The sequence below is a fragment of the Lissotriton vulgaris genome, chromosome 2_1 (assembly GCF_964263255.1).
Source record: "Lissotriton vulgaris chromosome 2_1, aLisVul1.2, whole genome shotgun sequence".
Classification (NCBI taxonomy): Eukaryota; Metazoa; Chordata; class Amphibia; order Caudata; family Salamandridae; genus Lissotriton; species Lissotriton vulgaris.
This window is the reverse complement of record NC_141687.1, coordinates 430,833,875-430,846,793: the sequence shown is the minus strand read 5'-3', so window position 1 is coordinate 430,846,793 and position 12,919 is coordinate 430,833,875. Positions and strand designations below refer to the sequence as shown.

Below are 12,919 nucleotides of genomic sequence, written 5' to 3'. Positions count from 1 at the left end.
TCTACAAATTTGCTGAATTTGCAATACATTTCATGTGGGAAAATAATCTTGTTAGCAAACACAAGTGGGTGTATTCCTATTTGCGCCTGTATCGGTATATCTTTGGCACTTAGAATAAGGCCAGAAGGGTTCCAACACATTTGAGGAATAATGTCGATACAATCTGCTAGGCCACGCCATACAGTGATAGTTAATCCTCCAATGTGTTCAATGCTCTCTGATGAACTGTCCCTATGCATGCTCTGTTCGCACCCACTGCACATCAATTTGCTAATGCAAGTCGGTAAAGCACTGTTCTGACATAATGTTTTGTGTTGCTTTCAGATAGTCTTCTATGAGGACAGGAACTTCCAAGGGCACTCCTATGAGTCCAGCACAGACTCATCTGAACTACAGTCCTACTTCAACCGCTGCAACTCCATCCGGGTGGAGAACGGGAACTGGATGGTCTACGAGCGACCCAACTACACGGGCCACCAGTACTTTGTGAAAAGAGGCGAGTATCCTGACTGCCAGCACTGGATGGGCCTCGGGGACTCCATCAGGTCTTGCCGCTTGATTCCACAGGTAGGATTTGGTTTTTCCTTTTGTTCTGACAAAAAATCAATCAATCAAGCCATTTATAAAGCACACTACATATCCGGTAGGGTATGTAGTGTGAGGTGAGGGGGGTTGCTGCTACTGATCGAAGAGCCAGGTCTTGAGGAGTCTTCTGAAGGCCAGTAAGTCTTGGGCCTGCCGTAGAATGGTGGGGAGGGTGGTCCAGGTCTTGGCGGTGAGGTGGGAGAAGGTTCTGCCGCCGGCGGTCGTTTTTCGGATGCGAGGGACTGTGGCGAAGGCGAGGCCGGCGGAGCGGAGCTGGGGGGTGGGTGTGTAGAAGCTGAGTCGTCTGTTGAGGTATGCTGGGCTGGTGTTGTGGAGAGCTTTGTGCGCGTGGAGGAGGAGCTTGAAGGTTACCCTCTTGTTGACGGGGAGCCAGTGCAGGTCTCTCAGGTGGGGTGTGATATGGCTGCGGTGGGGGATGTCGAGGATCAGACGTGCCGAGGCGTTCTGGATGCATTGCAGCCGTCTCAGGAGCTTGGCCGACGTTCCTGCGTAGAGGGCGTTTCCGTACTCCAGCCTGCTGGTGACGAGGGCCTGGGTGACTGTTTTTCTCGTTTCTGTGGGGATCCACTTGAAGATCCTGCAGAGCATTCGTAGGGTGTTGAAGCAGGATGAGGAGTCGGCGTTGACCTGCTTAGTCATGGAGAGGATGGCGTCGGGGATGACCCCTAGGTGCAAGTTCAGTGGGTGTTGGTGCTGTTCCCAGTGTTGTCGGCCAGCAGCAGTCTTCCCAGGCTGAGGGAGTGGGGCCGAGGATGAGGACCTCCGTCTTGCCTGAGTTCAGCTTCAGTCGGCTGCTTTTCATCCATTCGGCGACATCCTTCATTCCTTTGTGGTTATGGCGGTGTGCGGGTCTTTGGTGAGGGAGATGATCAGCTGGGTGTCGTCAGCGTAGGAGATGATGTTGAGGTCGTGCTGTCGGGCGACGTGGGCGAGGGGTGCCATGTAGATTTTGAATAGCGTCGCAAGGGGTGCCATGTAGATGTTGAATGGCGTTGGGCTGAGGGATGAGCCCTGGGGTACTCCGCAGATGATCTCGGTGGCCATGGAGCAGAATGGGGTGAGACGGACGCTCTGAGTTCTGCCGGAGAGGAAGGATGTGGCCCAGTCCAGGGCCTTTTCTTGGAGTCCGGCGTTGTGTTAGTGCGTTTGTAGTGTGAGTGGCATACTGTGTTCATGGCGGCTGACAGGTCCAGGAGGATGAGGGCTGCTGTTTGCTGGGAAAGGAAGCAGGGAGATGGGTCGGAAGATCTTGAGGTCCTTGGAGTCCGCCTTGGATTTCTTGAGTAAGGCGCTGATCTTGGCATGCTTCCAGCTCTCCGAGAAGATTGCTGTCTCGAAGGAGATGTTGATTACTCCCTGGAAATGGGGTGCGATGGCTGTGCTGGCTTTGCTGAAGATGTGGTGAGGGCATGGGTCTAACGGTGATCCGGAGTGGATGGTGTTCATGATCTTGCTGGTGTCCTCGTCATTGACGCTGGTCCAGGAGAAAAGGCGGTTGGTGCGGGTGGTGGTCATGGGGGTGGTGGTTTTCGGGGTTGTCGTGGTGCTGAAGCTGCTGTAGATGTCGGCGATCTTGCGGTGGAAGAAGGTGGCCAGTGAGTCGCACAGGTCTTGGGAAGGCGGGATGTCCTTGGTGTTGAAGCTGGGGTTGGAGAGTTCCTTAACAATGTTGAAGAGCTCTTTGCTGTTGTGTGCGTTGTTATCTAGGCGGTTCTTGAAGGATGTCCTCTTGGCGGCTCTGATGAGTTGATGGTGTCTGTGGGTGGCATTCTTGTGAGCTGTTTAGCTGTCCGGTGATCGTTTGCAGAGCCAGTTCTTCTGCAATTTTTGGCATGTTCGTTTGGAGTGAAGAACCGTGTTTCTAAACCCAGCGGCGCCAGGGGCACGGCCAAAGTCTTCGGATTCACCTGTCTTGGTATACAGAGACACGGAATACTTCTGGGTGGCGTCAGAGACCAAATTTATTAGCTGCAGCTAGTAACAGTGATCCTAAAAATACAGCATGGTAGTATTTCAGGAGACTGCTCAAATTCGTAGAGCAAGACATCTCCTTTTATACACCATATTCACATTTAGAACATACACCCACTGCGTAAAATTCTAACCAATGGGGTACACTCTCAAACAAAGTATCACATAGCCAAAACTCTCAGTTTACATTGCCCCAATCCACAAGTTAATTATTAGGAATGTCCCAAATCCAATCTCCACAAGCCGGACAAACCCATAATTGAAAGCACAATGCATGTAATGAAAGAGCATAGGAAAGGAAACAATGACAGATAACGAGCAAGATAAAGCATGTGTAAGGAACCTAAAAGGTAACGATGTACTGAACCTTGGTTCACAATCTCAGACAACAATCAACCAAGGAAATTGGCTTAGCGAGGTCAGTTTCTTACAATGCACCTTAAAGTCAAGAAAAGGCGTAGTTAATAAGTGTATGAACAGTGAAGCTCATGCAACTTCGTTCATTCGGTTACCTCCACGGGCCCACGGGCCTACGTGATGGCAACACAAAATGGAGTCACAAACAAAATGGAACCCATGTTCGAAAACAAAGTCTCTGAATACGTAATGAACTCGCTAGTTAACATGACGAATTCACTCCTTATTAGCCGCACTCATTAAATACGGTACAACATCACCAAAATCGTGACGGAACCATGACCTCACGAGTCCAGACAGGATTTCACAGAACCTCAGACCCTCCTTTTGCCATTACGTAGGCAATAACCCAAACTCACGTTAATCTGAATCTTGGTCTATATCAATATTCATCAGATCATCAAGATGTTGCTGGAGCATTAACCATACCAAAGAATATCAGAATCTTCCATCCCCATTTGGACAGTAGTCCCCCAAACCATCCAGTCAATGACCAGTCTCCTTCATCCACATGAATAGACTCGGAAACCTTATGTAGTCTAGAAATGGCCTGGTATACCGTAGGGGCATTGTCTGGTATGAAAACACAGCAACTAGATTGGATCAATTTGCATACTCCTCCTCTATCTGCAAGTATAATGTCTAAAACCATACGGTTTTGTAACGTCATAACACGATCCGCTTGAAGCTCTGCGGTTACATTACTAAGGGCACATAACAAGTTCCCGAAAAATCAGGTAGCAATCATGTGTAGGCTCTGTCATGACAAACAAAATATGTGCCTTTAGCTGGCACGAACGGAGGAGAAGTCTGGGATGAATAAGCATAGGTGTGAGCACACACACTCTTACCTAACTGAGCTCTCGGATTTCGACCACTACCTTGCAAACAAAAGTGGCCTCGATGTGGTACAATCCAAATCGGTGGAGACCTTTTTCGCCTCTCCTTCTCTGTCAGACTAGTACTATATCCAGTCACGTTCCAGCCAACGTAAGCCTGCACCTCATCCTTAGGGATAGCATTATATGCATCAATATCTCGGAACATATCTACTATTCCCTTTATCAAGGCACTATTTCTCGGATTGTCTTTCATGGAACGTAAAGGATATACCTCATTCGCATAGATAAACATAGTCTGAAAAACCCATACAGACCCATTAAAAGAAAAAGGCAAAACCAAATAAGGCATACCTCTATCTGTCGTGTGAGGCACGAGACCACAAACCCAGCAATAAGTGGTATTCACTACCAACTGATGCTGATGCAACAGCTGTATAAAAGAATTGTTAACAAATTCTGATCTCCTTATCTGTTCATGTACAGGCAACGTGTAAAATTGGGGCGAAGAAACAGTAGAAAAAGAAAGCATAGGTTGGGACGTGGGTGCAGAATTCAGTGGGGTAGCATGAATAATAATTAATAATATTAATAATAATACGGCATTTTATAGAGCGCGAACAGCTACCTCACAGGGAGGTGTCCCGGCGCTAAGAAAACTGGTTTGACCACGAGGACTGGGGGGTTAGCGCCTAGCGCGGTTGAGTGAAAAGCCAAGTTTTCAACATCCGCTTAAAGCAGAGCTCGGAACGGGCCTGCTGAAGTGCTGGGGGCAGGGTGTTCCAGAGTGCCGCCACATTGGCCGAGAAAGTACGTCCTCCCATCCGAGCCCTTTTTACTCGTGGAACTGTAAGCTGAACGCAGCCGTTGGAACGGAGAGAGCGAGCCTGGGTGTATCTCGGCAACCGGGTTTTCAGATAATTTGGGCAGGTGCCATACAGCGATCTGAAGGCCAGCGTAAGTGCCTTGAATTTGATTCTGCTAGCTACTGGTAACCAATGAAGTGAGAGAAGGTGCGGAGAGACCGAATGCTTGAAAGGGATCCGCATTAATAGTCTTGCAGCCTCGTTTTGGACCAGTTGCAGCCGCTGAATTAGGTACTTTGGTAGGCCCAGATACAGGCCGTTTGCGTAGTCCAGCCTAGATGTCACTGTGGCATGGATTACTGTTTTTCAGCAGCTCTTTGGTAAAAGTCGCAGAATCTTACGAAGATTCCTCAGTTTACACAGACAGCAGCTAACTACTTGCTGGATGTGCGAGGCAAAGGACAAACTGTCATCCCACTGTCATCCAACCCACAAAAGCTAATGTGATACTTAAAAACATAAAAGAACACAATATTATAAAACATTTGTTACGCATCTTTATACCGTGACCCTATAGCTGAGCTCGGATGGTAGCTCAAAAAAGAAAAATAGAACAAAAATGTTTCTTGTCTGAAAAGAGTATAGTTCCCAAAAAGCTTAATTTATTTGTCCATGTTAGATATCAGATTGTAGTGTTCTTTACCAGACACCGTCTGATCCTTGAAAAGCAACTCTGGTTGGGTAGTATCAAGCTTCAGTTGAGGAGGCACAGCTTCTTGTAGAACTTTGTCATCCGCACGTTCCGACTGAGTCCACGTCAAACATGCATCACTAAAAGGCACAAAGTTTGGGACCTTTTCAGTTTCTGAATCAGCAATTCCTTCCCTCACCCATTGGTCATATGGTAAGGGCAAAGGAATCCATTTACAATGGGTGGCATGCACCCAGTTTTTCTTGCCAAACACTTTAACAGCAGTCCTGGTTGTAAGTAGAACCTGGAATGGTCTTACCCATCTCTGTTCCAGATTCTTTGTCTGCTGGAAATTCCTCACTAAGATCCAGTCGCCAGGTTGTATTGAATGACTTGGATCCACAGAAGCTGAAGGTAGAGTATTGTGCACCTGTTGGTGAAGAATACGCAATTTAGCAGTCAAGTCATGTAAGTAATCAACCAACATAAGATACTCGATGTTGCTATATTCTTTCGGCCTCGGCACACTCCAAACATTTGCCGGGCGACCAAAAACAATCTCGTATGGGCTAAGTCCCACATGAGAATGTGCTGTCGTCCTCGTTGACAAAAGTGCCATCGGCAAAGCATCAGGCCATGTAAGACCAGTGCTCGCTTGTATCTTGGCCAATTTAAGCTTAAGAGTGCCATTGTAGCATTCGACCAAACCAGCTGACTGGGGGTGATTCGCAGCATGAAATTTCTGTTTGATTCCCAAACCCGCACACACTTTCTTCATAATCTGGCCCACAAATTCACTTCCATTGTCACTCCATACCATTCTCGGCAAACCATACCTAGGGAAATATTCCTTCAGCAAAACCTTAGCTGTAGATTAAGCAGTATTATCCTTTAGGGGGTAGGCCTCTATCCATCGGGAAAAGGCACAAACAGCCACAAGGACATACTTTAGGTTGTTGCATCTCTCCATGTGAATAAAATCCAACTGCAACACCTCAAACGGATATGTTGGAGGAGCAAAATGACCAGCTGGAGTTGGGGTTCCCTTGCCAGGATTATGCATCAAACAAATCATGCAGTTTTTAACCAAATTCTTAGCACATTTAGGAATTCCAGCATTCTGCCATACCGGAGCCATGACAGAGACATGGCTGCAAGACACCGATTCTACGGTATTGAATCTGGCGTTCCCCGTTGAGTATTCCATCTACACGCTCAACCGCTGTTCGAGAGGGGGTGGCGTCGCTCAGGCTGTTAAATCGTGCTATTCTTGCGCCTGGAGTGTGCAGAACATCACGGGCTGCGAAAGCGCCCTGTTCAAGGTTGCGGTTACTCTGCATTTTACCTTGTCAGGATTGCTGATTTACCGTCCACCTGGTAGCTCAGTGGCATTTCGAGAGGCTCTCCCTGAGGCGGTTAGTTCACTAGCAGTAGGGTCTGCCAATTTTTCTATCATTGGTGACTTGAATCTCCATTTTGACACTTTGTGTCTTTCTTCTGTGGGAGGGATGGTGGCGGACCTTGAGGACCTTCAATTGTTCCAGCTGGTCTCGGGCCCCACTCATAGTGGTGGCCACACTCTGGACCCCTTTTTTTCTAACTTAGAAGGGGTTACAGTGCCCCCCCCCTCCCCCTGACCTGGTCAGACCACTCACTCGTGACCATTCACTGTCCTCTTGATGAAGCCCCACTTAAGGTGCCACTGAGAGCCATGCCCAGACGGCGCTGGAGCAAATTAAAGGCGGAAGATCTCCACCGCCTTCTCACTGACAACCCACTGGGTGCAGTGGAGAACGTGGAGTCTGGTTATGACCATTTCTGCGGATGGGTAACCAGGGCCCTCGACTCCCTTATCCCGATGGTTTCCAGTAAGTGTGGCTCCCGCGCCCCCAGTCCCTGGTATGAGGGCAATCTGAGGGCTCTGAAAAGTGTCTGCAGACGTGCAGAGAGAGACTGGAGGAAGAGGTATGACAGCAGCAAAAAAACCCTGTATATGGCTGCGGTCAAGTCTTATCACCGCGCGGTTTGTAGAACCCGGGCTGAATACTACGCTCTGGAGTTTCGCAATAGTGGGAATCCTGTTAAAACCATCTTTAAGGCCCTTAACGACCTTGTGGCAAGGAAGCCGGCCGGTAACTCCATCAGCTCCAATACTCATTGTGAAGCGCTGGCGGCTTTCTTCCTGGAGAAGGTCCAGACCATATATAGGGCCTTCCCCTCCTCCACTGCACAAACCAGTATGGGGCCTCCCATCCGGTTGGATCAGGTGGTGCTAGACTCTCTCCCCTCTCTCTCTTTGGAGTCTTACACGGCCTTGGCTCTCCGAGTTAAGTCGGGGTCGCCGGACGACCCGCTCAAGCCACCTATGTTCAGAGACCAGGTTTTTGCTCGCCCGGTTTGCGACTTAATCAACACGTTGCTATCATCAGGCCAGGTGCCTTTGAAATGGAAGCATGCGGTTGTAATGCCCATTTTGAAAAAACCATCTCTTGACCCTACAAAATCGGAGAACTACCGCCCGATTTCGCTTCTCCCGTGGCCAGCCAAACTTGCGGAGGCGCATGTCAACACCGCCCTCACTGGTCATCTGTCGCGTGCCAACATTCTGGACGACACCCAGAATGGTTTTCGGGCTGGCCACAGTACGGAGACAGCACTGTTATCTATGGTCGAGCACCTTCGGGTAGTTCTGGATGCAGGTCAAACGGCGGCGCTTGTTTTATTAGACCTAAGCGCCGCCTTTGACACGGTCTCCCATGACATTCTCCTGCAACGTCTTGAGGAGATAGGGGTGATCGGCACTGCACACCAGTGGTTCCGTTCGTTTCTCAGGGATCGTTCCTTCTGTGTGGCGTCCCCGCCCTACCAGTCCAAATGTCATCCTCTGTCTCTTTGGGTCCCACAGGGTTCCTCACTGAGCCCCACGTTGTTTAACATCTACGTGAGGGCGCTGGCTGAGGTTGTGAAGCTCTGTGGTATGACCATGGTGTCGTACGCAGATGACACCCAGCTAGCGGTCACGATCAGCGGGGACTCTGGGGTGGATGCCCCAAGATTCAGAGAAGGACTCAGGGCGGTGGCTGGTTGGATGACGTCCAACTGTCTCCAACTAAACGCCAAAAAAACGGAGGTGATGATCTTTGGGAAGCGGACGGACCTATGGGGAGATACTTGGTGGCCCTCTGAGCTGGGGCCGACCCCCACTCCGGTTGCGGAGATCAAAAACCTTGGTGTTTGGCTGGACCCTTCCCTCAACTTCGTTGGCCACACCAAAAGGACGGCGGCTTGCTGCTTCGGCATACTGCGCAATCTGCGCCCTGCCCTTAAATACTTCGATGCCGCAACTCGTCAATTGGTGGTGCAAGCAACGGTTTTGGCGCGGTTGGACTATGCCAGCTCCCTTTTTATAGGATTAAACCAGGCTGAGTTAACCCGACTTCAAAGAGTGCAGAACGCTGCGGCCAGAGCGATCGTAGGTCTTCCTAGGTTTTGCTCGGCCGGTCCATCTTTGCGAGCCTTGCATTGGTTACCCGTTAGGCAGCGGATCCACTTTAAAGTTTTGTGCCTTTCCTTCAAAATTCTGAAGGGCCTATCACCTCCCTTACTGCACCAACTCTTGCGCCCTTACATCCCGGGCCGCACTCTGCGCTCGCTAGACCAAGAATTAGCGGTAGCCCCTCGGTTCAAACTCAGTCGGGTAGGGGGTCGCTCTTTAAAGGTGCGGGCAGCCGCACTCTGGAACGCTCTCCCTTTGAAACTCCGGACCTTTGGTGACCTGCTCTCCTTCCGCAAGGCCGCTAAAACTCATTTATTTTCTGAGCTTTGTTAAATCCTTCACTCCCCAATTTCTTAATAATTATTTCTGTTCCCCAGTTGTGTTGTGTTCGCCACCTTGTCGGTGCGCCGGGACGCTCCTTCGCTGGAGCAGCCGTGCGCAATACAAATAGCACTAACATAACATAACATAACATAACTTACATATCCCTTTTGAACTGATGTGAGCCAATCCATGAGCCATTGTAACCACTGGGAGCACATACTCTTCAGGCAACAAGCATCGCTGGTGCTCTGACAACTCAACCCAACAGCCAGTCGAGTCCAACATTCCTGTAGTCTATCTCCACACATTCAATTCTTTCTCAGTAGCGTCTGCCTGAATTGATTTCACAATTTCTATCGTGTCTTCACACATTCCTCCTGCCATAACCCATCTAGCAGGGCCTGCAACATACAAACGACTCGTCACATCTTTCGCCGTTTCTCTCGCTACTTCATCCGCAAACGCATTACCACGACCAACATCATCCGTAACCTTCCTATGTGCACTGCATTTCACAATCGCAACTGGTGTCAGCAAAGTAAGTGACTCAAGAAGTTCATTCACCAATTGCCCATGCTGAATTTTCATACCATGAGAGGTAATAAAACCTCTTTCTTTCCACAAACGTCCAAAACTATGGGCAACACCAAATGCATACTGGCTATCAGTAAACACATTCACTCTCTTTCCTTTCGACAATACACACGCTCTCATCAGTGCAATCAAATCTGCTGCTTGAGCTGAATTCTCTGCAATACGTGCAGTTTCAACAATCGTGTGCAAAGTCGTAACCGCATACGCTGCAGTCGTATCGCCATTCGGGAGCTTAAAGCATGAACCATCTACCCATAGGGTACCATCTGGTTTCTCAAGAGGAGTATCTATCAAATCAATTCTACCCTTCGTTTCCTCCTCTGTCCGAAGAAAACAATCATGCTGTTCCTGAGCATCTGTCTCTACAGAAATCAGCAACAATGTAGCTGGATTCAACGTGTAGCACCGCTTAATGTGCACATGACTAGCCAAAAGCGTCAACTCATAACCTTACAAACGTGCACTAGTAAGGTGCTGAGTTCTAGTTTTATTAAATAAGGTATCCACTGCATGTGGGACCATCACAATCAACGTATTATCCAATACCAAACCAACAGACTGTCGGATAGAAACAGCCGCTGCCGCTGTAGCCCTCAAACAACTCGGCAACGCTCTAGCTACCGGATCTAAAGTAGAAGAGAAATACGCACATGGGCGCTGCTTGTCTCCGAATTGTTGCGTCAATACTGACAACCCACAACCCTCTCTCTCGTGTACATAGAGTGTGAAAGGCTTACTGTAATCAGGGTACCCAACACCGGAGCAGAACACAATGCATCACGCAACTCAGAAAAACTCTTCTGACATTCGTCAGACCAAGGAATAGGATTTGGCGTATCCTTAAGGGTAAGTGCCAACAAAGGGTTCCCCAAGAAGGAAAAATTCGGAATCCACTGCCTACAATACAAGGTAATACCCAAAAACGCACGCACCTCTCTTTGTGTGGATGGCACAGTTATCTGAGCAATCGCTTGAATACACTCTGGGGTCAATCGTCTTCCCTCCTTCGACAAGAGATTACCTAAGTAGGTCACTTCTTGGCGGCAATATTGCAACTTCGAAGGCGACACGTTATGGTGAAGGTCAGACAAATGTCGCAACAAAGAAAGCGTAGCTGCTTTACAAATCTCTTCATCATCAGCAGCGACCAACAAATCATCCACGTACTGGATAAGAGTCACACCAGGAGGAAAAACAAAAGCATCGAGCTGAGTTTTCAAAGCCTGACTATAGATGGAGGGACTCTCACAATAACCTTGAGGAGCGCGCTTAAACCGGAAGCTTCGACCTCCTAAAGAGAAACCAAAAATATCTCTACTTTCTTCAGCAATCGGAATACTAAAGAAAGCATTCTTCAGATCTATAACAGAAAACCAAGCAGCCGAAGCAGGGATCATAGTCAATAAGGCAGTAATGTCCGGAACAACATGAAACTGTGGCACAACAATTTTGTTGACCTCTCGAAGGTCAATCACAAACCGATACACAGGTGGCTAAGAAGAGTCAGTACGCTTAAGGACAGGCAGAACAGGACTGTTACACACATTACCTCTCGTTTCTTCAATCACATCTTTCTCAACCAAATCATAGATAATCGCTAAAAGAGCTCTCTTACCATCACTAGAGATCTTATATTGGGGAATGCGAGGTAGCTTAGCATTCATCTTGAGAGTAACAACATAAGGTGGAATCTGCAAAAGGCCAACATCATTCGGACCTGTAGCCCACAAAGTATCAGTAAGCGAACGCAATTCCAGTGGAAGCCGATCTTTAGACAAATACATCGGAGAGATCACTCTCTTACCCAACGTAAGATGTGCTCCTGAAGGAGAACAATGTAATGTCCCATACAATCTTTTCAACAAATCCAAACCCAACAGATTCTCACCACAACCTGTCGTTAGAATAAGGGGTGCTTCCAATTCACAAGGACCAATAGAAAGAGACAAAGGACTAGAAACCGGATTACGAACTGGGGCGCCAGAAAATCATACTGAGACATTCGTCAAGCCAGACAAAGGTGCGCCAGAGAGTTTAGAGTGCATGATAGAACTCTTAGCCGCACCAGTATCCAAAAGAAAAGGTTCTGACACACCTGATGTAATTACTTCAACATAAGGTCCACTCTGACCTACTGGAACTGACACTACTCCCTCTCTTTGTCTATGGCTGTCCTAGCTATCAATAAAGCCAGCACTCTCACCTTCAACATAATAATCATCCGTGTAGTATTGAGCAGACTGAACAGACGGAACGTTCTGTTAATCAAAATAATTCATAGAATTCTTAGGGGAAAGGAACGTTCATTCTGAGAAAACGTACCACGTCCTCTACCCCTAGACGCTTGTTGAAAACCACCATAACCTCTTTGACCAGACACACCATTCGTACATTGTAGCAAAACCGGACAACTATTCTTGAAGTGGCCCTCTTCCCTACAGTAAGCACACTGATTAGGACCTAGCGGAAGTCGCGGAGGAAAAAACTCAGGCTTCTGCAACAACCTCTGAAACTGTGGGGGCTGCTGAAACTGGGAAGGTTGCTGACGCTGATTCGAGCGAGGCGGATACGCCTGCTGTAAAAGAACCTTTGTCTTTAATTCTTTAGTCTTCTTCTCTGCTTTATCCTTCTCTTATTTATCTCTATTCTCGTAGTATTGTGCAGTGGCCAATATCTGGGCCGAAGAAGAAACAGCCCATGAACTCTCAGAGTCCTTCAACTTATTACAAAGTTCGGGAAGCAAATTAAAAACAAACTTATCCACAAACAATCGTTAGCCACCTTCAGTACTCATTTCCTGACCACTGTGATCAATATATGTTTCTTCTAACCTAGTGAAGAAATCAGACACACTCTCGTCTTTCTTTTGTTTGCATGCTGCTAACTTGTCCCAATTCACTCGCATAGGAGGCATCAAAGTTTTCATTAGATTAATAATCCTACCAGGTAATTCTGCAACTAAGGGCTCAGGTTTAGCACCTCCTACCTGTCGACCATCTGCAGCAGCAATGTTAACCCAAGTATCTCCTTACTCTTGTGCATGATCCTCATGACGGATCTTCGCCCACAAAGGTTGAGGAACTACATTACCCAACAACATATCCACACCAGCTAAATTCATAACACATGCATCAACTGTTTGGGACAACTCCTTGTAGTAACCAGCAGGATTGTT

General features: G+C 48.0%; 1 protein-coding gene across 2 annotated transcripts in view; it reads left to right on the top strand.

Moving 5' to 3' along the window:
- LOC147730521 (gamma-crystallin B-like) overlaps positions 1 to 12,919 on the top strand; it is a 62,723-nt gene that overhangs the window by 18,450 nt on the left and 31,354 nt on the right. For both annotated transcript variants that reach the window (XM_086958568.1, XM_086958567.1), the window contains exon 2: positions 325 to 567. In XM_086958568.1, coding sequence (XP_086814694.1) covers positions 325 to 567 — 243 coding nt within the window. The remainder of the gene's footprint in view (positions 1 to 324; positions 568 to 12,919) is intronic.